The following is a 26,993-nucleotide window of genomic DNA, read 5'->3' as shown; positions in this document are numbered from 1 at the left end:
TACTGATATTACATGTGGTTCACACTATTGTCAAATATGCAACCTTCTTACACTATTGTATTATTACCTTCAAATAAAACTTCAGGTGTGCAGTACACATGTCCATCTTGCTCCTTCAGTGCCTGTGCCGTGGTGCCCTGAAGTCTGACAATGTTTGTGCCGATCTCAGTGTTCTAATAAAACAATAAGTAATTACAGTAGGTAAACTGTACATCTTCTCTCCATAGACACCCAGGTCTATGGTGTAGCAGTTCATTCTGGAATATTATTCCACACAATAGTCTAACAAGTAACATCAACAAGCCTACTTAATGTCTGCAAATGGGCAATTTCCAAGATTGGATCACAGGACTTCAGTTATAGACCTTCTCTTTCTGACAGGATTGTCAGTCTAGTCTTCTAACACTGATATTGCCAAAACTGACCAACTCCAGGGAAGATGAATTTGACATCTTCACTTGCACATGGAGCAGCACCATCTCCTCCTAACCATTTATTTCTGTGATCTGGATGACGTTACCAATAAAATCTCAGGGCAGCATTTGTGTAACTTCAAGATTTTTGTTTCATGTAAGGTGGTTTTATAATGTGTCGCCACAATTTTTCAAAACAAAGATTAATATAATTATTAACAGTATCTGTGGAAAAGGAGATTTCATTTCCATTTTCAGAATTCTGCAGCATTCAAATGAAACCCTGCAGATGTTTATTTAGTATTTTGTATATCTATGCATGTTTTCAATTAGATAATAATTATGCACAGAATGAAGTTATAAGAATGCATTGCACGAAATATCTCCTGCCTTATCCCTGTTTGCTCCTGGTAAAGCCCAAAGCAGTAATGTAAACGTCCACCCTGCATGATATTTCTTTCCAAGTTAGGGGAATTATTTGTTAAGCATTCTGGGCAGATGCAACTCCAATTCTTAAGTATATAAATGATAACTGCTTTGCTTCTGAAAAAGGATTTATTTAAGAAAAGTGTGCTGTAAGCCTAGGGGGCACAATTGTTCATTGTCCCATTTGGAGTTTCTTTAACTGTACATTTCACTGAAATATACTCCATTGAAATCTTGAACAGATGATGAGAATTTTTATTAATTCACCATTTTAGGGCGTCACTGACAAGGTCAGCACTTATTGCCCATCTCTAATTGGCACTTGAGAAGGTCATTGTGACAAATAAGTGGCTTGTCAGTCCATTTGAGAAGACATTTTAAGAGTCAACTATATTTGGGTGAGTCTACAATCACATGCAGGCCAAACCAAACAAGGATGGTAGATTTTCTCTCCTAAAAGACAATAATGAAACTGATTTCTTTATGACAATCCACTGATTTCTGTGGTTATCAGAGCCAGAACTACTGGCAGTTGTTGCAAACTGGAGCAGCACAGTACAGGAGACCCGGGTTCAATTCCTGTCACTGCCTGAAAGGAGTTTGTACGTTCTCCCTGTCACAGCATGGGTTTCCTCCAGGTGCTCTGGTTTCCTCTCACAGTCCAAAGAACTATTGGTTGGTAGATTAATTGGTCATTGTAAATTATCCCTTGATTAGGCTCAGATTAAATTGGGAGATTGCTGGGTGACGTGGCTGGAAGGGCAATTAATATCACCTCCCTGAACAAGAAGGCACAATAGTGCCTCCACTTCCTAAGAAGGTTGAGATAAGCAAGACTCCCACCGCTCCCCCCCATCTTAACTGTGTTTTACAGGAGCACCACTGATAGCGTCCTGACAAGAGGCATCTCCATCTGGTATGGGAGCAGTCGAGCATTGGACCTGAAGTCCCTACAAAAGACTGTGAGAACTCCTGAGAGGATTATAGGGGTCTCCCTACCATCCCTCAGGGACATTTATCAGAAGTGTTGCAATTGTAGGGCCCTTGGTATCACTAAGGATTCCACCCATCCATCCAGCACCCTCTTTGACTTTCTACCATCAGGAGGGAGACTTCAATGCTCAGAAGCAAGAACGGTTAGGATGCGAAATAGTTTCCTCCCCCAGGGCATTAGGCTTCTGAACTCCCTGCCATATGGTATTCGAAGTATCCCTGGTTAACCTTTTCCATACCTCACAATATTTAATATTAATGCACTTTAGTTTGTTATTTATGTGTGATTTATCTGTAGATCTTATCCCTACTTTCATAAGTAGTCGTGTGTTATGTGTTTTACACCCTGGTTCAAAGAAAAGTTGTCTTGTTTCTATGTACATTCAAGACGTATGTAGTTAAATGACAATAAACCTCACTTGCCACTTGTCTGTTCCGCGCTGTATCTCAATAAGTAAATAAATTGCAGATTGTCAAACAAATTCAAATCCCTTGGCTGCCTTCAGAGGGATTTGAACTCAATACGCCCAGATCGTTAGTCCAAGTTTTCTACAGAAACAATTTAACTGCTATGTTACCACCGTAAAAAACACAATCTTTAATTATGTGATTGAGATCCCTGCATTTCAAAAAGACAGACATTCTCTACCATGTTGTATTATTGCAGAAATATAGATTAAACCTAACCTCGTCAATGTCCAAGGGAATTACAAATCTTCTACACTGTGGCAGTGTGAAGCTTTTGCCTTTGTTTTTAAATTCATTATCATCCAACTTCATGTTTGCTAAGTAGAACATTTCATACAAACTGTTGTCTTCATATGCGATGATGTCAATAAGCACGTGGTTGTTCTCTTCATAGGCATTGACATGATGATAGACCACCAATGCATCAGTGTAGAACTTCATGGGCAGAGCCTTCTTTGTTTTTCTGTCTATGATATGAATATAGGTCTGAAAATCATAAAATTAATATTGGAATGAACTTAACAACTAGAAAACTTTCCACAATTGACAAATAATGTCAAAAATTCGTAAGGTTTCCAATTTGAACCATATTGAAAATTAAGTTGCAAGTCTAGAGCAACATAACTGATTGATTGTCAATAAAAAAAAGGATGGCACTCCAATATGGCCAAAATTGTCTGCTTTGATACATGGTAAAAAAAACTCCTATCTTAAGGGGATCATTTTATGGATGTCTATCAAGCTGATCCTGGTATGCACTGAGTTAAAATTAAAAGTTAGCCAAGTAAGTGGCTACCAAGGTATATATATGCCTGGTGAAGCCAGCTGCAAGGGACCACAGAGGGGCTTACATCTGAAACATAGCCGAGACATCCAGACTACTTTTTATTTTTGTTATTAATCACCTCTCTCAAAAGGAAGTTATCAAAGGTATGTGAGCAGCTTTTGTGGCTTGTAGCCCACACACCTGCCACTGAGCCGTTACCCCTTACTGGAGCAACTCAAATTACCTCTCGGGGTGGCACAGTAGCCTGGTGCCTAGCACAACGCTTTACACCTCCAGTGACCCGGGTTCAATTCCCACCGCCGCCTGCAAGGAGTTGGCACGTTCTCCCCGTGACCACGCGGGTTTCCTCCGGGTGCTCTGGTTTCCTCCCACAGTCCAAGGATGTACCAGTCGGTAGATTAATTGGGCATTGGAAAATTGTCCAGTGATTAAGCTTGGGGGATTGTTGGGTGGCGTGGCTCGAAGGGTTTGAAAGGCTTATTCCACACTATATGCCAATAATACATAAATAAATAAATACATTTGTAAATCCTTCCTTCACTCAAATAATTACACCAAATGTTGCACCAATATCAATGTGTTTAATTAGGACCTTTGCCTCCAAAGCCAAGGGTTATGGGTTCAAGTCCCACCCTAGATACTGGATCACGATCAGTAACAATACTGAGGAATTGCTATGGTTAGAGAGGACATCTTTCCAATGAAATGTTTAAACCACCGCCTTTTCTGCTCTGGAATTAAAAGATACCCCAACAATATCTTAAAAAAAATTGCTGTGTTCTCCCTGACGTTCTAACCAACATTTATCCTTTGGTCACAAAACACAAATCAAACATCACAAAGTTGCTGTGTCTCGGAGTAACAAACAAAATATTGGAGGAAGTTGATGGATCAGGCAGCGCCTGAAGAGGGAAATGAATAGTCAATGTTTTTGGTCAAGGCGCTTCGGATGGCATAATAACACAGTGGTTAGCCTAACACTGATACTGGGCTGGCAACACGGGTACAATCCTGCTGCTGCCTGTAAGGAGTTTCTAGCTTCTTCCTGTGACTCTGCGGCCTTCTTTCGAGAACTCCAGTTTCCACCCACATAGCAAAGACATGCAGGTTGGTAGGTTAATGGATCACACAGGCATAATTGGGCAGCAAGGGCTCATTGAGATAGAAGGGCTTGTTACCATGTTGTATTTCTAAATAAATATGGATGAGTGTTGGCTATGCAGTCGTAACATTAAATCAGTGACTGTATTGAAGAGGAACATGTTTACTTATAAAATACTTCGACATATCCTTTCTTTGTGAATGATGCTACAAAATTATTTATACCACCTCTTTTTCATTTATCTCTTCACTATGTAATGTCCATTGAGGCATTTCCATCCTAGATACATGTGCCATAGTATGTCGTAGATTAAAGTCAACTTAAGAACCTGAAGTCTCTCTGCTTGCCTGGGGGAAAGGACTCTGCTGAGTTTGTAGTGACCCTTGTGTAAAAATTCAATATGCAGACACAAACAGAATGCAGAATGCATCCATTGAAAGACCATCAGATACTAAATCCGTAACTTGACCACTATGTTACCAGACATGATTAAGGACACGACGACAATCCTACCTTCTCCTTTGGGTACCAACCCAGGCAGCTGGCCCAGTTTATTCCTTTGAAGTAGGCTGTAGCCATTTTGAGTATATCCAGTTTAAATGGCTGCTCTAAGAAGATGATGTAGTTTTCAGTCATACCAAAGCTGTGGTAGTAACTGGGGCTGAGAAGCGAGCGACAAGGAATGGAGCAGAATATTTCACAGTTTTTAAAGCATGCATTCTTGTCATCTGTGTGATTCAAGAGGAGTGAAACACCAGTTACACAATTGCTGTCTTTAAAAAAAGACTAGTATTGCACTTTCAAATTATATAAATAAATGCAGAAAATATCCAAGGTACAAATTACTTCTTAAGTGTTGGTAGTTTTATTTCTCTTGTTCAGATGCTATAATGTTGGAGCTGGGCAGATTTTGAGGCGGCTATTGAAGAGCTCAGTCAGTTTGGTTGGTGACGAGAAGAGCCCAGAGATCTGGAGGTTCTCAGGTTTGATATGTGCTAAGGTCACTGCTCACATCTGGGGTAATATTACAGGTACTTGTGTTTGTAATAGTCCACTAGCCTCTTGACCACCTGCCATAAATCACCAACAAGGCTCGGAGAGACAGAGCCCACAGAAAGACAATTTGACAAAGGGTAGGATTCTATACAGAGTTTAGGTCCAGACTGTATTGGCTAAGTATCAAAAATGATAAAGGAGAGCAAACAGATGGGCTGAAAAACATCAGCAAGTTTATTGTTTCGTTGTTGAAGCACTAGTAAGGCACCAATATTAAACTCCACTTTTGCTCATATTATTGTTTCCTACTTCTGCTGAAGATTTTAGCTTGTAGGGTAACGTTATTGGGGAAAAATACATATAATTCACAACTACCAACATTAGAGGCTGGTCTGATGTGATGATGTCATTACATAAAAAGTTTTTTAGTGCACTTTTGTTATGTAGGTTTTTAAGTTTAATTAAATGTACAATGGGTTTTGTTAAACATAAAACGCCTCACTTCTATTTTATTTGTGGAAGCCTACATTGGTGACCCCGATGCTCTAGGACGATTCCAGAAGCTATTGACTATGTCGGCCAAGGCAGGTGCTTTGAAACTGCTGGAGTTTTGGGAGCAAAATGCCATCGTTTGGTTTGTACAAGCAGAGGCCCAGTTTGCTCTGCGAGAAATCTCTGCAGACAACACCAAATTCTACTACGTGGTAGCGTCGCTCAGAAATCCCACAGCAGTGAGAGTGGTGAGTCTGCTTGAACACAAGTCTGAATACGATAAATACAGATCACTAAAAACTTTTACAAACTTTTGGACTATTAGAGTCTGAACGCGCCAAACAGTTGTTCTCCTTACCCAGTCTCAGCAATGATAATACAGCACATGCTGCCTCTCCTGGGAAATCACTATCCTGGTTTTATTTTTAAAGAACTTTCATGCAGCACATGCCTGAACAAGTTCACATATTGCTTGCTAATGCACCCCTGATGCACTATAGGGAGCTTGCTAAGATGGCTGATAGTCCAAGCCAGCCTTTCCTGACCATTTTGCCCTGGAAGAACCATTGAAATAATTTTCAGGTCTAATAAAAATTATTATATCTATAGCTCATGGTATGTTAGCATGATCAGTGATTTGTAGGTAGAATAATCCAAAAATAATTGTCAATGCTCTTTTGAGTAGAGAATGACAGACAGACATACTTTATTGATCCCAAGGGAAACTGGGTTTTGTTACAGTCGCACCAACCAAGAATAGTGTAGAAATATAGCAATATAAAACCATAAATAATTAAATAATAATAGGTAAATTATGCTAAGTGGAAATAAGTCCAGGACCAGCCTATTGGCTCAAGGTGTCTGACACTCTAAGGGAGGAGTTGTAAAGTTTGATGGCCACAGGCAGGAATGACTTCCTATGATGCTCAGTGTTGCATCTCGGTGGAATGAGCCTCTGGCTGAATGTACTCCTGTGCCTAACCAGTACATTATGGAGTAGATGGGAGACATTGTCCAAGATGGTATGCAACTTGGACAGCATCCTCTTTTCAGACACCACCGTCATAGAGTCCAATTCCACCCCCACAACAGCACTAGTCTTACGAATGAATTTTTAGCTGAACTTTCTTGAAATGAACTTCTTTCTTTTCCTCTTTTCCTTTCATAAATTTTAAGAACTCATCAGGCAAACATAATAAGTTTCTCTTTTCTTGGTTGAACTTGAGTTAAGCACACATGAATTTCACCTTCAACTGAAATGAAGCGATTTCCATCCTTGCTCTTGATGCTTGTTAAGCAAGTAAAAACTTGCTCACACAAGTAAAAAGTTGAAAACTGCAGCAAAATGTTCATTGCTTTCCTGTGAATGGCAGGATACTCTTCTTTCACAGAAATCCAGAACTTGTCCAGGGTCAGTCAATAAATCTCATCTTGAGTGCACGATCAGAGTGAAGCTCACAAAGTTCCTCCTCTTCTCTCAAAGACAAGCTCTCAGGCTGAGCAGAAGATTCTGAGAAAGGATCCCTCACCCAGTCATACACTTATGTTGAAAGGGATGAAAAATACTGTTCAATTTCATTCTACACTTCTTCCGGGTGATTTTCAAAAAGACATGATATTCTCTGATATTCTTCCTCTCCCTCGAACCCAAGCAGTGTGGAAACATTTTGAGATTTCCTTTTGCAATTTTTTTTATATATAAAGATTCAGTATTCTTTAAAATCCAATACTCTTGACATTTGAAGTCAAAACATTTTCTCCAGGGCCTTACAGAGGCTTGTTCAACTGGTTCATATGATGAAAAATGTCTTGTTAAGTAGGCTGATTTCTTCAGCAATTCTTCACCGTCAAAGCACTCAGCAAAATTTGGCCTACTATTTTCTTGAAAGTGCTCCTGCAATTCACCTTTGAACTCAGACGCCCTGTTGAGAACTCTACCTCTGCTAAGCCACCGGACTTCTGTATGTAGCAGGAGACTGGTGTGCTCTTTATCCAGGTTTTCATATAGTTTTTTAAATTCTTAAGTGAACTAGTCTTAAAGCTACTAAATAACTTGCTTCCTGAATGCTTTTATTGACAATGACTTTATTTCCAAAAGCTTTAATGTTTGTTTTGAGATTCCAATATTTATTTAAAATAATCAACACTTTTATGTGTCATAAAGATGTGATTTGTAGTTAAGTGTCTTTTCAATTTTGCTGGAGCCATTACTACATCTGTAAGTTGCTTGTCACAGACTAGGCACAATGGAATGGGTCAACTTGAATCACCAGTCCATGTAAAACCCATTGATAAGTAGCTTTCATTGTAAAGACAGACTTTTTTATGTTAGTTGTTGCACTAGTTGAGTGCACGATCAGTGTGCAGCGACATTACTCAGAAGACTAATTCTTCATCATTAACCTTATCAGAATTGTCTGTGGACCTTGGCCTAAAATCTCCTCTTCCATCCTCTCCAAAAATCACCACATTGGACGTCTTTAGAATGAAAATTTCCCTCCAATTTGCTACTACACCAGTAGTTTGTTTACTCGCATAAGTCGGCCAGCAGCATGTAAGGGGAAGTTAGGGAAGGTAATTCAGGAAGGAGAAGCTGACATCACAGGCCAAGTTGGCCAAGCCCATTCAATGCTCAGAAAACACACTTCACACTCATCAGCCTACCGTCCTCCCCTCCATGCAATACAGCGCTCACCAATTATCAGCCTACTGTCCTCCCCCTCCCGACCCCCGCGCTCACCAATTATCAATGGCCTCCCTCTGTCTCGCATCAAAAACTGAGAATGGACTCAACCAAATAAACGTGGTCAACCTTCGCACTGCCAGGCCGGGCGGAGGTTGCCAATGGGGGCTACTCGGTCACTGCCCACCACTGCGAGCACTAGCATCGCGCATTATGCCAAGTTCAAAAAACCATGTTTGTTTTTGCTTTAATCACGATCTCTTGCAGAACCCTTAGTGTCTTCTCACGGAACTCTAGTGGTTGCGAAACAGACGGTGCCGGGCTTCGGTAGGAACGCGAGGAAGTGCCAACAGCCAAGCAGCTTCGACAGTGCCAGCGTGTCAGGATATCAGAGGTTTGTGAACCGTGGGTTCCAGCTGCCAGGGTCGTCTGCTGTTCACTACGGACACCCTTTTGGGACGATGTTTCCTGCAAGATACGGGTGCTCAAGTGAGTGTGCTGCCAGCGTCGTCTATTGATGAGAAGGCAAAGAGTGGTGAAACCTCCCTGGAGGCCGCCCACAGCAGCAAGATCGAGATCTACAGGACACGATAGGTGACGCTCTGCTTCAGTAGGTGACGTTACACATGGGACTTCGTCCTGGCTAAAATGGCTAGACCACTGCTCGGTGCAGATTTCCTGTGAGTCCACGGACTGTTAGTTGATCTTAAGAACTGCTGGCTTGTGGATGTCAAGGACATTGAGTCGTTGCCTTGTTCCCCCAGTAAGTTCCCCACAATGACTCTGTTAAGTGCATGCACCACCGCATGTGAGTTTCTTCAACTGCTGGGTGATTTCTTAGACCTCACCAAGCCCACATTCTCCACTACAGTCACAAGCACCACAATTCCACAGCTGGCCTGCCAGTCCATGGCTGAATGCTTAGACTAGACCCAGAAAAGCTGGCAACTGTGAAGGCTGAGTTTGCCATTATGGTTAAGACTTGGCATTGTGCACCAGTCGAATGGCCCCATCGTGCCCGCAAACTGGAGACAAGCTATTTTCAACTCTATACATGGCCTCTTGCGGTTGCACTAAAGTTCGTTTGGCACGGCCTCATAAAGGACGTGCGTGATTGAGCAGCAGCTTGTATGGAGTGCCGGTGGGCAAAAATTAACCGTCATGTTCACGTACCACTGGTATCTTTTGGGGTCCTTGAGCAACAGTTTGACCATGTCAACTTTGACCTTGTTTGTCCTGTTCCCACCCCCTTCCTACGGTTTCATGCACCTTCTTACCATGGTGGATTGTACCACCAGGTGGCCAGAGGTTGTTAGGATATATCACACCGTGGTGTATCACTCACAGTCCAATGGCCAACGTGAGGGTTTTCACCACTTCTTAAAGGCTACTCGAGTGCTTCCCTGACCGATGGTATTGGAGTGATCAGCTCCCATGGGTTCTGCTGAGGCTCAGAACTGCTCCATGAGAGGACCTGTAGTTGTCCATGGCTGAATTGGTATAAGGGCAGCCAATACAAGTTTCAGGTCAATTCATTATTGATTCCAGACTGGCTGGTCGGCCTCTCAACACCGTTTCATCCTCCTCAGTAAATTCAATCCCTTTTCACCTATTCCTACCTCTCATCGCTTGAGTACACAGCACCCTTTGATCCTCATAGACCTACATTCCACCTTGTTTGTTCTCATCACCATGATGCACACCGACATCCCCTAGGCCCCTTACAATGGCCCATTCCACGCTTTAGAACAGGGAGAAAAAGCCTTTTATCAACGATTAGAGGGGTAAACCTGAACGTATTTCAGTAGATCATCTTCCGGAGGTATTGAGCATGTCGGTTAATGCAGTTGCTTTGAAACTGCTGGAATTTCTTGTGGAAACCTACAAGGTGACCTCTTGAGCTGAGTGCCCACAACTCATTCCACCCTACACTGCATTGCAACCAATGAACTGGCACTGGCATTGCAATTAATGATGTTGACGCACCTGTACTAAGTCTCTGAATGGGAAATTCTTAGGATTCAGTTAATTGCTGTGCATATATGAATTTAGATGGCAAATATTTTTGTGACTTCTGTTATTAGCATTATATAGTAACTAGGAGTGTTGAATTGAGAAGCAAAAAGTTCAATAAAAGAACTGCAAGATGCAAACTAAACTAGAATGATTCCACATCTGACCTCCAGTTTGACCTGCTACAGGAAAGTGAAATGCACCAAGCCTGATTCCCTTGCTCTGGTTTGCATTGAAAAGTATGAGGCAAGGGAGTAGGGCAGGGGGCAAATGGAATAACGAGGCATCCCAGAGCCCCCCAACTTATCAGTTTCACTTTAACTTCCACAGAAGTTAACGGAAACCCAGGTGAGAAAGGAAAAATATTTCGAAGTCCCTCAAACACATCACACAAAACCATCTAAACAGACACTGAAAGGATCACAAACTGTGTTTACGGAACTACCAGGTTGCAATGAAAGCAGAGGATGCTGTAAATACTCAGCAAGTCTAGCAATATCTGCAGAAAAAGAAACAGAGCGTATTTCAGGTTGAAAATTCTTTGCCTGATATTTTAAAAAAAAACATATTTAGATCTCTAACATGAAACATTAACTTTTGTTTCTCTCTCCATGGATGCTGCTTGCTTGCCCCTAGTTTCTGGTATTCTCGGTATTTGTTTCATATTTCCAGTGTATTTTGGTTTTCACTTACCTGGCTTTATAGTCGGTACTTTCACAATCAGGTACTTTGTTTTGCCTTTCTCTGCAATAGACGTGCCAATGTTGTAGGAGTTTCCATTTCCATCATAATGCGGATGAGATGTTGCCAAGTTGAGTGGGACATAATTTGCATAGTCAACCTATTTAAGTATGCAAAAATAGTGAAACGTCACCCTTTACACAGAACATCCAGAATCATTTATTTCTTCGTTATTATTCTCCTGAAAATCATTCATTGACCAAAACTCAATTGAATAAATGTTGAAAAGAACAGAGAAACTAAGAAGAAAATTGTTTCATACATACCAACTATGTTGCATTATGTAGCTCCTTTGCTTCAGTGATTCAATGATCAAGTAGAGATTTGTGCTTGAATTTTAGAACATCTTATAAGGTCCTTTTAAATTCCCCCAACCCTGTACGTTACTTAATGTTCCTAGATGTTTTTAGCACTATAAAGTCTAAAAACCAGTCTCCTTGGGCAGATGGGGCTCATCAGCCGTGGTTGGCAGTTCATCTGGCAGAAGGAAAACTTTGATCTCAAACCTCCGCTGTCTTGCGGTTCTACCCACTCATGGGGAAGGCTTTGGGAGTAAATCCCGAGGGAAAATCCGGAGCTGGAATCCCTAAGGCTGGCAACTCCTGCAATGCTGCTGGTACCAAACTGTATCGGCAAGCTCTGCCGTTTATTCACCAGATGCATGGAGAGAGGGAGCTTGCTACACGGGCAACAGCTTGCTCTCCATATTGTGCTGCCCAGGCTTGCATATCCAGACAGCTGGGATACAATACTGTATAGTCAACTCTGACTGACGGAGGCCTCAGACCTCAGACATAAAGTCTAAATTTCCCAAGATGTTTTCTATATTACAGCACGTGAAATATAAAGAGATTGAACAAACTTGGCACAAATAGGGTAGTCAGTTTTTAACCCAAGATGGAACTATCATCATGGCTTTAAGGAAGGAAGGGGAAAGTTTAAAAGGGATGTGTGAGGTAATTTTTTTTTGTTTTACTCAGAGAACAAGGTGTTAGTGGAGATAGTGAAGCCAATACATTAGTGATGTTTTGTTTTTCAGGCAGTTAGGCAAGCAAACGAGATTCTGCAGATGCTGGAAATCCAGAGCAACACACACAAAGTAATGGAGGAACTCAGCGGGTCAGGCAACATCTACGGAAAGGAATAAACAGTTGACACTATGGGCTGAGAGCCTTCTTCAGGACTGGCTGGTAAAGAACAGGCAGGTAATGAAGAGGTACTGTGTAAGCCATATGCAGGGGGATGGAATTAGCCTGATTTTACATCATGGTTAGTTAGCACAGTCATAATGGGCCAAATGACCTGTTTCTTTATTATGTTCTATAGAATAAAATCTAGATACTTTCCCCAAAAGAGACTGAAGTGAAAGAAGGAGCCCGATAAAAAAAAGAGCTGAATTGTTCATTGTATCTTCATTGGAAAATGGTCGTGAAATGGAGTAAAATGCTAAAGAACCTTACTCTCCTCCCTTTCTGAAAAGGGAATCATGTAGAATTAGCAACTCCACATACATTACACTTTAATGCACACTTATTTCTTACTATTGTTAACATGTAAAGATATCTAAAGCATCTCAAAAGAATACTTTGTTCTATGAAACATGTACTGAACATTCAATGTGGTATCTCAGCTTCTGAAATTCCAAAGTTCAACACTTATATAATACCCTATCACATCTTTGATGTATGTATCATAGAGGTTACTTTTTAACTCAGGATGCTGTATATGTGGAATTAATTGCCAGAAATAGTTGTGGAGTCCAAGTCATTGGGTATATTTAAAGTGGAGGTTGGTAGGTTCTTAGTCTGTTAGCGCATCCAAGGTTATAGGGAGAAGGCAGGGGAATGGTGTTGAGAAGGATGATAAATCAGCCATGGTGGAGCAGACCCAATGGGCCCCGTGGCCTAATTCTGTTCCTATTATGCGGTCTAAAGCACAGGAACATGTTTGGACAGGTAAAATGGAAGTCTTGCTCGCAGCATCATCACAATTGCCACAGTTCAGAGACAAACAAGAATCTCACCTTTTCCAATGTGTCTAGTGACCTTGGGTCAATTCTTCTGATGTAGTTAACTTCTGATGAGGCATAGAAATTATCGCCATATTTGATGATGTTAATCAGACAATTATCAGTGAAGTCAGGAATAGCATGCGCAAGGTACGAAAACGCCCTGTAAATTTTTTTTTAAAGTTATTGCTTACATTTAATGAATGTCTGTCCTATTTTGAGTCAGATTACAATGTAACAATTTATAGAGATGTCCATTGAAATGAATTGGTTTTGAAAAATAATTAGTGGAAATTAAATTGTCCAAGTTATTCATCATTAATTCATCCACTTCTGTTGAAAGAAATCAGTAATAGTCCACTCAGACACTCCAATGATAATTTTCAAGTGTATTTCAAACTTTTTCATATGAATGGAAACTCAACTCTGTTCACACAAAATGGGAAGGGAAAACCGACTGAGAATAGATCCAGAGTCACAACATCAGATTCTTGCAGATGCTGGAAATCTCGAGCAACACACATGGAATGCTGGAGGAGTTCAGCAGGGCAGGCAGCATCCGTGGAGAGGAATGAACCGTCGATGTTTCGAGGCAGAGCTGGAACGGAAAGGGTGCAGACGCCTGAAAGTCTAATGACAGTTGCAGGAAACTGTTAGGAACAGTGAATGAAATAAAGTTTAAGAAAATATTCAGAAATATAAAGGCTGGCCAAGGGCAGCTGGCTCAGAATTTAGAAAGGGATGTCAGTCTGTTTGATAAAATTAGCAAAGATACTTTTAAGAAATAACAGATTATGTAAATATCAGCAAATCACAGATGCCATGAGTATGAGTCACCTGAAGACATTCCAAACAATGATTCAGATGAGTAGTTCAAGTGGAAATATGTAAACATGAAAGATGACTACAGATGAAAAACAGAATTGGGTTCAATAGATTTCACTATGACTACAGGAAGCGATTCATCTCAATAGAACAGTATTTGCCCTTGCTTTAAATAGATTATTTTAACCTGGATGAAACTTGCAGAGTAGTTTGAAAACAATAAAATGGAGTAGCAATTCATAATCAACGTGCATTTATTTTGTCTCTCAATAAGCAGATAAGAGTAAAACTGCTTATGTTCTGATGATTTGAACCGTCCTCCCGGAAGTGCTCTACTGAGCTATGCAGCTCGGAGTGGCTGTCTGAAAGTTAGCGAAGGTGTGGGCAGTGAGCTAGCTAACTGGTGCCCTTGACAAGGAAGGTTTTGGAAACTTAAAGAGAAAGCCAGTGGAACTAGAGATGCAAGAGATTCAGCATATGCTGGAAATCCAGAGTAGCACACAAACACACAAGATGCTGAGGAGTAATGAAGGGTCTCTACTATTTGCTTACTCCATAAGACCATATAAGAGTAGAATTATGCCATTCAGCCTATCAAGTCTGCTCCACCATTCCATCACGGCTGATTTATTAACCCTCTCAACCCCATTCTCCTGTTTAGTCCATTACCTTTGACACCCTTACAAATCAAGAGCCTGTCAATCTCCGCTTTAAATATACTCAATGACTTGGCCTCCATAGGAACGTGTGACAATGAAATCCACAGATTCCCCATCCTCTGGCTAAAGAAATTCCTCCTCATCTCTGTTCTATTCTGAAACTGTGTCCTCTGAACCTAGACTCCCCAAGTAGAGGAGACATCTACTCTATCTAGGCCTTTCAATATTTGAGCAGCACACACAAAATGCTGGCAGAAATCAGTAGGCCAGAAGCATCTATGGAAAGGGGTACAATTGACATTTTGGGCCGATACACTGACTGTACTCTTTTCCATAGATGTTGCCTGGCCTGCTGAGTTCCTCCAGCACTTTGTGTGTGTTGCTTGGACTTCCAGCATCTGCAGATTTTCTCTTGTTTGTTCTTTCAATATTTGATTGGTTTCCCCCTCATTCTCCTAAACTCCACCGAGTACAGGCCCTGAGCCATCAAACACTCCTCATGCATTAAGCCTTTCATTTCCAGGATCATTCTTGTGATACTCCTCTGGACTTCTCCAATGCTAGCACACCTTTTCGAAGAAAAGGGACCCAAACATACACTCAAAATTCCAAGTGCAGTCTGACCAATGCCTCAAAAAGCCTCACCAATACATCCTTGCTTTTGTATTCTAGTCTTACTGAAATGAATGTTGAAGTTGCATTTTCCTTCCTTACCACCAACTCAGTCTGCAAATTAACCTCTAGGAACTCCGTCTCCAAATTAACCTCTAGGAACTCCTGCACAAGGACTCCAAAGACCTTTAGCACTACTGCCTTATGAATTTGCTCCGTTTAGGAAATAGTCCATGTTGTTATTTCTTCTACCACAGGTACTGCCTGACCTACTGAGTTCCTCCAGCATCTTGTGCGTGTTAAACCAGAGGAATTTGCTGTTTTGTAAATAAAGGCAGATGCACGGCAGCATTATATAATTATGAATTTAAATAATAATTTATATCAGGTCATGTGAAGGCTGAGTTGAAAGAGGTAAATGTGCCACTGAGGTGTTTAATACAGTTTAACTAGAAATGGGCCAGGATTGAGAGATCAGAATTTGAAGAAAATATTTAAAATGCTGGAACTAGTCACACAGGAATTTAGAATAAATGGGGATATTAAGTAGAAATTTTACAATTTGGGTCTCTTGATAGGAAAGTGATAATTAATTGAAAATCAACATTAAGAAAGTAAAAGGAGGTTAGGAGAAGAGTTTTTGATGAGGACATTATTTTTTCTCTGCTTGCTTTTAAGGGAGAAAAGTAGAAATCTTTGAAGCACAAAGTTCTAAGGCCACAAGGAGAGATGGGGCAATATAATTAATTTTAAGTTGTTCTAGGCAAAATCCTTTTGAGCTGCAGTTTTCTAGTTGCATTGTATAGATTAAAATTAAGTGTATTAGGAAGTGTAAAGTATTTCATTTCTTACTTGGAAAAAATATTCTTGCATGGGTCTGGATAAGCCATTGTGCCGAACTCTGACACGACAATCCTATTGGCTTCTATATTACGCTTGTAGGTATCACTCTGGAGGTACTTGCTTCTGTAGAACACCTCACCTGGATTTAAGAATACAAAAGTGGGCAACCATTGTGGTTTGTAGCAAAATACTTTTAAACTTTCAAACTAGATTTGGGAAGTTAGCATCTAACATCAAGTGTTGGATTCTACGGCCTACTACAGTTGTACCACTTTGAGCTGCTACAAACAGTGGTATTATGTTCAACTTATATTTTGGAATAACTAATATCCATCCTAATGAAAGGCTAAATGCCGATAAACAGAAACAGGGCGCTAATTATATTTCTTCACTTAAAGCCAGTGTGTTCTTGCTTCAGTTGCATTTACCTCTCCAGCTTTCCTTTGGAGTGAGTATCTGGCATCCATTTTCCCGGAGTTTTAGTGTTTAGTCTCAATTTCAAAAAAGCACCTCACATATTGGAATATTGAAGGATAAATTCCTTTAAATGAGCATGCACAGAAAACACACTGAAACACTGATGGACACCTTGATAAGATCACCCTATTATTTGCTTTTTGCTAATATTGGCTTCCTTCCATTCTCACTTAAAATTAACACTTTCTTTCTGATTATAGTTAAAGCAAATGAGAACATGAAACATTTGATGTCTTTATCAGAGAACAAGCATGAGTACAAATACAAGGAGTAAGATAGTGTCCAATAGTATTTCTCTGGTGAATTATGGCACACTGAATGGCAAGGGACTCTAACAGCAAACCTCATGTGTACTTCATCTCATTACAAAGGCTTATTATCCCACTTCTGCAGCTTCTCCTCATTTGCTTTATGAGGGATCACATCTCCTCCGATGTGCTACTACCAAATCAAACTATAAATATCAAAATGCACACTGAAAACAGTAAACTTTGGTTACACTATTGTGGCATTACAAACTCCATATCTATTTTGAGTTGCACCAAAATTGAACTATATGAAATAAAGAGTTATTTCACAATGGAATTTTTTTTTAATTTAAAAAGATTATCTTTAAGACACAAGGCATGGCAAGATCCTTTTTACTTCCTTAAAGAACAAATAACTAAAGAAATGGGTAGTGATAAAGTCATAATTATAACACGGAAACAGGCCCATTGATTTGACTCATCCATGCCAAGGTGGCCCACCAAGCTAATCCCATTTGGCCCATATCCCTCCAAATAGTTCCTAGCCATTGTCCTTTTTCACGACATATGCAAGTGATATTAAACCTGATTCTGATTTATACATTAAATCAACATACCATTTTCAAAGGTGAAGCTATGTAACAAGGATAACCCATCGAACCAATGGTTGTAAACGGTGTCTCCAATTTTATGCATGCCAGGTCCATTTCGAATGAGAACACCTTGCAGCCATTTTGGTATTTCACCTATTTACAGTTAAAATAAAAATCCATTAAAACAATTTCCCATTTTATATTTATCAGTTTTTTATTTAGAGAATCATAGCTTGGAAATTCAATGCACTGGAAGTAATACAGTATGCATATTAAGATAAATTGGGAATTTTTTGACTAGATCACATGAGCTATTGAGGTAGCTGTTGCATAGGCCATTTGAGACACAACAAAATCTGCTGTACAGTGGACATTCTACATTTACCTTTAACCAACAGATGATATGGAAATTACAGCAATTTCTCCCCCCAGGAAAAGCAGGGCAGTGTCTTCCGAAAAAGCAGTAGGTAGAGGATTGTTCTGGCTACGTTAACCAGGGTTAATTGAGAGAAGTTGTTGTTTTTGTTTTCTCTGGTCTTTAAGTGGACATTTTGTTGGCTGTACAATGGACAGATTTTTGTGAACATTAACTCATGGGGTTTGATGTTTTGCCCCATAGTAGGACCCCACAACTGCAAACGTCCTATATCACAGATGGAAGTTTAAACCAATCTCAGAAGAAGGAGAATAGTGTCAACTTTTGGGCTACATACTGAAAATACAGCAGTGTTACAGCTCTTCGAGACAGCAACACAGTTTTCCTCACAGAACTGTGTGGTCCTCCTACACGTAACTCTGAGTTTCTAGCATATAGCAGCATCATTCACAGGGAGGATGTGGGCCCTTTAACTCTTGGGCTGAAACACTGATATTTCAACTCTGCCTGTTAAGATGTATCTGATGATCGCTATATGTTCTTAAAGAACAGAGCACCTGGCTGCAGAATTCCCAGTTTGCAATGTGGGCCCCGGTTTCAGAGTTTCATACAGCCCAGTATAATCAGAGGGAACCAGAAGGATTTCTGATTTTTGCTTCAAAATTCCTAATCTTGCCCTATCTCACCTCATTGTTTACAAACACCTCTTACCTTGTTCGAATGCGAACCTGCAATTGCTGACAGCTGCAATACAAACATAGCTTATCTTCTATCAACATTACAACCTTACTGATCTGCTCTACCTTACATGGTTCAGATTTGTCCAATCTATTGTTTATGCTCGTACATTTTAAATCAGTGACCTGCCTTTTGTTCAAAGCAGTGTCATTGCTGGGAAGTAATATTGCGGGCAAAGGCGGTTTACTAGTACCCTAAACAGTCGCTTCAGGCAGATGGGGCTTGTCAGCCATAGTTGTCAGCTCATCTCGAAGGAAAACTCTGATCTCAAACTTCCTCTGCCTTGCAGCTATACCCACACATGGGGAAGCCTTCAGGAGCAAACCCCGAGAGAAAAATCCAGAGCTGGAGTCCCTAGGGCAGTCCTAATTTGAGTTCAACACTGACCGGCAACTTCTGCGATGCTGCTGGTGCTAAACTGTATCGGACTCTGCTGTTCCTTTGGATTTATCAGTTGTGTGGAGAAGGGAGCTTGCTACATGGGCAATAGCTTGCTCTCCACATCATACTGCCCAGGCTTGCATACCTAGACAGCCAGATCACAATATCCACAGTCAATTCTGACCGATGGAGGCTCTCAATCCGATGAATAGACAAAGTGTGTTGATTTTTAAAAATGGATTTGTATAGAAATTATATCACTTGCTTAAAGTGATGTTGATCCGATTAGTTTGAAATCTATAATAAATTTTTAGCAATTTATACTTTTGTGTTTGCACGTTTCTGCTTTCCCATATTGATTCTAGTACAAATGACTCACAAACTCCATAAAAAGATAAACATCCAACCCTACAGAAAGAACCCAGAAGTTATATTAAAATAAAACTTTTCCACAATGCAGGCTTCTCTAAAACAAGCATTGCATCTCATTCAAAAAGAAAGCACAGGAATTTAGCAGAAATGACAGTTCATCTTTGCGAAGTGTTGGTAATGTTTCACTGTATTTGAAGATTTGAACTAATATAAATGATGACCTTGAACTTTTACCCATCTGGATTTTGTGCACCTGTCATGTGAAAGCGATCTACACATCCAGAAACCAATCTGCCAACCAATAAATGGAAACAAAATTCACAGGCAGGTAGTCCCAGTGGGAATTCTGTTAATCTCCAACCACATAGAATGATTGCTACAAAGCCAACGATGGTCTCTGCTGCTTTGTGAATGTATGAGAGACTGAAATGAAGCACAGCATCATGACAGCAAACTATTCAGTGACATTCTGTATGTAAATCTCCAGATCCATCATCAACACAAACCAATATGGACTGAAGCAAAACAGCTAATTTAAGCTTTAAGAGCCAGCTGAAATGAGCATTTTGCTTTGTTTTGGATGCACCTGGGAAGCGTGTCATACACGGAAATGAGCTTTGTGCCAAGGACTCGGACGTTGGCACAATTAGGCAGTGTTCAAGTGGAGCGTGCAGATGGGGTTGGAATAGTGGAGGGCTGGATTAGCCTGTATCTATAATCCTACTACTTAATAGCAAGCAATCCCAATGTAACATTTAAATAACTTTATCTCTCACACCTAAAAACTCTTTTATATCAATGTTTAGAGTTTTGACTTAAACATTCTTTATCGATAGCAAACAGCACTCAACAGTTGATAAGACAATATATTAAAATTGATAACATGTAATTCATTTTCAAAGGTATGTACACATTCAATGCTTTTCCTTTATAAAAATATAACAAACCATTATAAATGTATATAAACTATTTACAACAGATAGTGTAGTAAAGAACTGCTGTAATTATATATGATCAGGGATCAAGTTCATAACATGCATTTCAACATTGATTCTATCTCACAAGAGCTTAACATAAGCCAAAACTTCATTAACTGCAGTAGTTAAAAGTTTCTCTTGTTTACCAAAGTACGTATTATTTGTCTTATTATTTCCCATCTGCTTAACTCCACATGCTCTTCTCTGCACCACAGTTCTCACTTTGGTTCATCAGGCATTGGACTTTTCCCATTCTTTGCTGACTTTTTCAAGCTAGAAAGTCATCACCTCTCACCTTCTACCTCTTGATGGTTTCTAGTGCATACAACTCAGCTTCTGCGGTCCTTAACTTTTTTGCTGCACCTTGGCTAGAGAGTGCAGAGAGATGACATTGGTATATCCAACCCTCAGATAATACCATGCATGGAATCTTCAAACTCTCTAAATTGGCAGAACAATGTATTAAGATTTCCTTAATGCACCTGTTGGGGTCACCTATATCTGGTGCTCCCAGTGTGGCCTCCTGTATATCTGACATTATTGCTATAATAGTAGCATCTGCACCTACACTCTAGGAAGCTATAGAGCAGGTGATGCAAGGTTGTCCAGGCTCACAGTGTTACCTGGATGACATCATTGTTATTGGTGAGGATGACAAGGGACATCTCCAAAATCTCAAGGCAGTGTTTAATAAGATTAGAAGATTATAGGCTCAGAGTACTTTAATTTATTGTCACTAAACAATTGATACTAGAGCGTAGTAAATCACAGTGAAATTTGTTTCTGCACTTCGCGCTCCCTGATGTACAAATCGAAGTATAATAAAAATTTAAATTATAAATCATAATTAGAAAATAGAAAAAGGAAAGTAAGGTAGTGCAAGTCAGGTCCGGATATTTGGAAAGTATGGCCCAGATCCGGGTCAGGATCCGTTCAGCAGTCTTATCACTGTTGGAAAGAAGCTGTGCCCAAATCTAGCCGTACGAATCTTCATGCTCCTGAACCTTCTCCCGGAGGGAAGTGGGACAAAAAGTGTGTTGGCTGGGTGGGTCTTGTCCTTGATTACCCTGGCAGCACTGCTCCGACAGCGTGTGGTGTAAAGTGAGTCCAAGGATGGAAGATTGGTTTGTGTTATGTGCTGGGCTATGTTCACGATCTTCTGCAGCTTCTTCCGGTCTTAGTCAGGACAACTTCCATACCAGGTTGTGATGCACCCTAGGAGAATGCTTTCTACGGTGCACCTATAAAAATTAGTGAGGGCTTTAGGGGACAGGCCAAATTTCTTCAGCTTTCTCAGGAAGTAAAGGCGCTGGTGGGCCTTCTTGGCAGTGGATTCTGCTTGGTTAGACCAAGTCAGGTCATTTGTGATATTCACCCTGAGGAACTTAAAGCTTTTGACCTGTTCCACCTGCGCACCACCGATGTAGACGGGGTCGTGCGGTCCGCTACTCCTGCTGAAGTCAACAACCAATTCCTTCATCTTGCTGACATTGAGGGATAGGTTACAACAAGTGCGAATTATTTAAAACATGCATCACTTACTGTGGTCACACCATTGATGCACAACTATTACAAAAGTGGGATGAGAAATTTCAAGCAGTGGTTTGTGTTCCAGGGCCAAAGTACCTGTCACATTAATGATCCTTTTTAGGATTTGTCAATTACTATAACTGTTTCCTGCCAAACCAAGCTACTGTGCTCCATCCCTTGAACTCATTACTACAGATCGAGAAGAAATGGCAATTGACAAAGCAGTGTGAGGTGTGTGTTGCTTGTAAGTATATTGTTTGACTAAGCGTTCTCGTTCATTTAAATAATTTATATATGTAAAAGGTACATCATTCTGCCACCCCCTCTTAAGTGCACACACCTCACTTAAAAGTAAAAAAACACAAGATTCACATCTCTTGGGCTCCTTTGTTTTATTTTGATTAGTTTTATGTCTTGGAATTACAAAACATAACAATTACAGCTCAGTACTGGCCCTTTGTTATATAATGTTACGCTGACCTTTCAACCTAATGTTACCGAATCTCACTTATTTTTTTTAGCAAAGCCACTTTAATCAAGCAGATGGATTTTGTATATCACAGCATTAAGTTCTGGTGGTAAAGGGAATGAATGCCTGTGACGGTGGATGACTGCTTTGGCAAGACAGTATCCAATTCCTTGACAATTACTAGAGTTGCACTCACTCAGGCAAGAGAAGGGTTTACCACCGCCCTGCCGACTTGTGCCTTGTAGTTGGTGAAAAGGCTTTACAATTTTGGGAAGCGAATTATTCTTCAGAACAGAGGAACCTTCCAATCTGCTCCTCTCACCAATGTGTAAATGTAGCTGATCCTCTCGTTGAGGGATTTCACAATGTTAAGACCTCTGAATATCAAGGTGGGGCAGTTAGACGTCCTTACGGAAATAGCCAGTGGCTGGCTGAGGGGGGAGTGAGGAAGGGACTTGTTTTGTTTTTGGTTGTTTTGTGTTCTTTTTATTGCTGCTGTCTGTGTTGTTCTGCTGAACATCGTGGGCCTGCTATGTTAGCACTGGAATGTGTGGTGACATTTGGTTGTTAATGTAAATGACACATTCACTGCAGGTTTTGATGTACATGTGATAAATAAATCTTAAACCTAGACATTGATTCACTCGCCATCTTTAAATTCTCCAGTGTTATTATTGCAGAGGACCTGTCCTGAGCCCAAGAGGTAAGTGCAGTTACAAAGAAAGCAGCGCAGCACCTCTACTTCCTTAGGAGTTTGCAAAAATTTGGCATGACATCTAAAACCTTGACAAACTTCTGGAAGATGTGTAGTGGAGAGTATATTGACTGGTTGCATCACAGATTGGTATGGAAACACCAATGCCCTTGAACGGAAAAAGTAGTGGATACGACCCAGTCCATTGTGGGTGAAGCTCTCCCCACTATTGAGCACATCTCCATGAGACGCTGTTGCAGGAAAGCAGCATCCATCATCGAGGGCCCCCACCATCCAGGACGAGCTCTCTTCTCACTGCTGCCATCAGGAAGAAGATACAGGACTCACACCACCAGGTTCAGGAACAGTTACTGCCCCTCAACCACCAGGCTCTTGAACCAAAGGGGATAACTTCACTCAACTTCACTAGCCCCACAACCAATGGACTCACTTTCAAAGAGTCTTCATCTCATGTTCTCGATATTTATTGCTTATTTTTCTTTTTGTACTTGCAGTTCATTATCTTTTGCACACTGATTGAATGCACAAGTTGGTTTGGGCTTTCACTGATTCTGTTGTGGTCATTATTCTATGGATTCATTGAGTATGCCCACAAGAAAATGAATCTCAAGGTTGTACATGGAAACATGGGCACTTTAATAATAAATTTACTTTAAACTTTGGTTGGTTCTGCTTGGGTGATTGTTACTTGTGTCCCGTTGGCCTCAGTATCAGCCAGATCTTGCTGCAAGCAGCACGGATTTCTTCCTTTGCTGAGGACTTGTAAATGGAATTGAACAGTTTGTAAACAGTTGCTTCTCTGATTCATGGTAGAAAGGGCATTTGTGAAGCACCTGAACATGGCTTGGTTTAGGCCAAGGAACTCCTGCAAAAAAGTCCTGAAACTGAGAGGATTGGCCTTCAACAGCCTCGGCCATCATTCTTTGTATGAATTCCACCAGTGGAATGTTTTTCTTTTGCTGCCAATTAACATCAGTTTTTTTTTGGGTTTATGGTCCACAGCACCAATAACCACATGAATGTTCTGTGCATTTCTGAGTATCACTAATACCCTGAAGTTTGTTGCTGTGTTCTCTGCTGGGACCTCAATAATCCCATTTCCTCTTAGAAACTTGCACCCAACGAACGGACTATCCCAAACCAATTGCTTTTAGTACAAGCTCGCCCCCATGCTGGGTGCCACTGGGCAGTCGGCTTCAGCACAAAGCAAATCAGAGTACTGAAGTCAAACCAGGCCAAGACACAGGGACAGTTCTGTTCATCACTTCTGCATCAATACAATCCATTTCAACTGGAAGGCTTTGCTGTTTGTTTCTATATGTTACTCATTCAATCACCAGTTTTTAAATTGATTGCCCTAAGAATGAGATTTCTCTTCATCATTAAGTTTTATAGGTCAGATCTCACCAGTGTTCTGGCAGGGTAACTGCCAACTAATTAACTTCACAAATGCAGACAATATCTGTATTGTATGTTTCGCAAGCAAACACCTCTCACGCGTTGCCAGCTCACCAACATAACTGTCACACTGTAGCGGTGTGCTACACGCAGCGCTAAAATTACGACAGTCGAAGGAAAAAACTTTATTCGAAAACTTCAGCCTCACTTTTAAGCCTCTGTCAACCGGCCCCCCGTGGCGCAGAGGCTCCAAAGCTCTGTGCTCGCAAACCCCCGTAGGCTATCTAATTGTGAGTCGGTTCGGATACGCTAGGAAATGGGTCGCCACAACACCATGGCCACTGGAGCTGTGGAGAACATGCTTGTCTTTCTCTTTGCCTTTCTTCTTCCTCAGCATCAGTACCAAACTACCCCCTCCCCCCAAAGTAGCAACCGTAAGTACTCCTCTACATTGTCGTTCAGTAAAGAATACAACCTTTAACCAAAAATCTTTTGTTGTTAGTGAATAACATTTAAGGAGCAGCCCTGATACCTACAAGGATGTATCAAAAGTCCCAAGACAAAGTAAGCAAAATAGTGAAATGGCATAGCCATATCTAAATAGGCAGCTTCAACTTAAATTCCACAGATGTCTTCTCTTCCAAGGACAATTATTAGATAAAGCTTGAGATTTATAATTTACATGAGTTATAACAAAAATTCTTAACATCATCTCATCACGTTGCAAAGCCAGAACGTGCTGCATTCTAACATTTCAAAACTAAAGAATCCCCACATGGCCGCGGAGCGCCGTTTTATTTGTACTGTCTGCTTTCGCTTTTGAATAGCGTTAAATTAGGACAACTTTGATGTATGTTTTCATTTTCGGCGCTGTGGCGGTAAATCATACAATCCCCGGCGAGAGAGAGAGAAAAAAACATTGCTACGTCTTCCTGAAGATTTTATTTCTGTCCTCCACTAAAGCTTGCTAACAATCTATCGCTTCCGAATTTGACGGGGTCTGAATTCTCACAGTAAGCGGCACGGGTTAAAAGTGAAACAGGTTAGTGAGGAATCGGTGGCTGACTCAGATTCAACCGTTCAGAGTGTGATCAGTTTCACTCAATTCCTGCATTATGACGCAGTATTAATGTTGATTGTCCATTTTAGTACACTTCAAATAACATATACAAAAACATATTTAAACATGAAACTGCGCCACTGATCATCTCTGTCCATTCTACAATACACAGTGCTTCCTCACCTTTAATTTCTGCTTTGATTGCCTCTGGAGTCTCCCTTTTATTTTCACCAAACAGCGACTGCATGATCTCGGCAGACCGTGAGCAGCGCCGGCACCCAATGTCCGGACTACCCCAAACCGCTCGCTATTTATACGACCTCGTCCCCCTGCTGAGCGCCACCAAGCTGTCAGCTTCAACACAGTAAAACGCAAACGCGGAGTTAGCCCAGGCCAAGCCTGTTTTACGTCCACATAAAACACTTCTGCGAAATAAGATATGTTTCAACGACGCATGCTTTGGTTTTTTTTTTGTTCCTCTCTGTTACTCGTTCAATCGCCAATTGTAAAGTTGATTTCCCCTCACCGTTGTTTTATACGTCACCTGTCACCAACATTCTGGCAGGATATTCCCAATTTATTAACTTTACAAATGCAGACAATATCCTTAGCTGCACCCCCCACCCCAGCACTCTTTGAATTAATGAAAAGCCCAGGATGACTGAGCAAACAAAGTTTGGAGCTGGACTTGTGCCACATGCACCTGTCAGATTCAGGTTCACATTTACATTGAAACGCAGTGAAATGTGTCGTTTGCGTTAACAACGAGCACTACCTAAGGATATGCTGGGGGCAGCCACAAAGTGTCACCACATATTCCTGCACTAACATAGCATGTCCACAATGCTTGGCACAACAACAGAGAATACAAGCAACTAAACAACGACAAAAGCAAGCCCTTTTCCTCCCTCCCAACTGTCCAGTTTTTCAGCCTGAGGCCTCCATATACTCTTGAGTAATAGGCATCCAACATCCCCAGAGGACTACAAACACGCAGACCCAGGACTTTTGCCCCATTGTGCTTGGACTTATGGACTTCTCAATGACTAAGGGTTTGGCTCAACCCCAGCACTAGCCAATGGCAGGATCCTGGACTCCAGGCCTCGAACTCTGGAGTCGCTTAGAGGGAGGTCACTGGCGCTTGTGACGCTTGCTCACATGGACTTCTGATCCCAGGGGAAATCGCTGACCCAGTGGGCCTTCAGCCCTCACCCTCACTGCTCTTTGTTCACAGCACTTGGCAGCCCAACTTACATGGATGTTATTCATCACACGCCACATTGCTAGTTTTCAAGTGTGGAGCAGAGGCATAAATTCTGGCCTGCCCTCTGACTCCTCCACATCCCTTAAGCCTAACCTGACTCTCTAACTCCCTTGTCCCCAAAACCATCCCAACAAACTTAAGAAAACAATTAAGTCCAAGTCACCTTCTTTGATGGAGACTGCATCTGTGATTCTGTAACAGAATCACATTCTAAGATTTGGGTCTTTTGTTTAATAATCAGTGCTGCAGTGTAGTTCATACAGCCTGATAACCTTATTTTAATTACATGACTGGGGTTTTCATACTCAGCAATTAATTGAGCAACTAATCAACA

At 41.0% G+C, this 26,993-nt stretch overlaps 1 protein-coding gene across 3 annotated transcripts in view; it reads right to left on the bottom strand.

Moving 5' to 3' along the window:
* LOC132406965 (beta,beta-carotene 15,15'-dioxygenase-like) overlaps window positions 1-25,729 on the bottom strand; it is a 32,612-nt gene extending 6,883 nt beyond the window's left edge. For 2 of the 3 annotated variants that reach the window (XM_059993136.1, XM_059993134.1), the window contains exons 1-8: window positions 25,579-25,729; window positions 17,404-17,532; window positions 16,071-16,200; window positions 13,548-13,752; window positions 11,067-11,214; window positions 4,703-4,917; window positions 2,520-2,786; window positions 68-173 (exon numbers count right to left, since the gene is read on the bottom strand). In XM_059993136.1, the coding sequence (XP_059849119.1) occupies window positions 68-173; window positions 2,520-2,786; window positions 4,703-4,917; window positions 11,067-11,214; window positions 13,548-13,752; window positions 16,071-16,200; window positions 17,404-17,532; window positions 25,579-25,642 (1,264 nt within the window). In that variant the 5' untranslated portion in view covers window positions 25,643-25,729. Of the gene's footprint in view, window positions 1-67; window positions 174-2,519; window positions 2,787-4,702; window positions 4,918-11,066; window positions 11,215-13,137; window positions 13,286-13,547; window positions 13,753-16,070; window positions 16,201-17,403; window positions 17,533-25,578 lie in introns of all 3 variants that reach the window. The other variant, XM_059993135.1, reaches the window with a different exon arrangement.
* Window positions 25,730-26,993: the final 1,264 nt, after the last annotated feature.

Source organism: Hypanus sabinus, chromosome 17 (assembly GCF_030144855.1).
Source record: "Hypanus sabinus isolate sHypSab1 chromosome 17, sHypSab1.hap1, whole genome shotgun sequence".
Lineage (NCBI taxonomy): Eukaryota > Metazoa > Chordata > Chondrichthyes > Myliobatiformes > Dasyatidae > Hypanus > Hypanus sabinus.
This window is presented reverse-complemented; position numbering and strand designations above follow the sequence as displayed.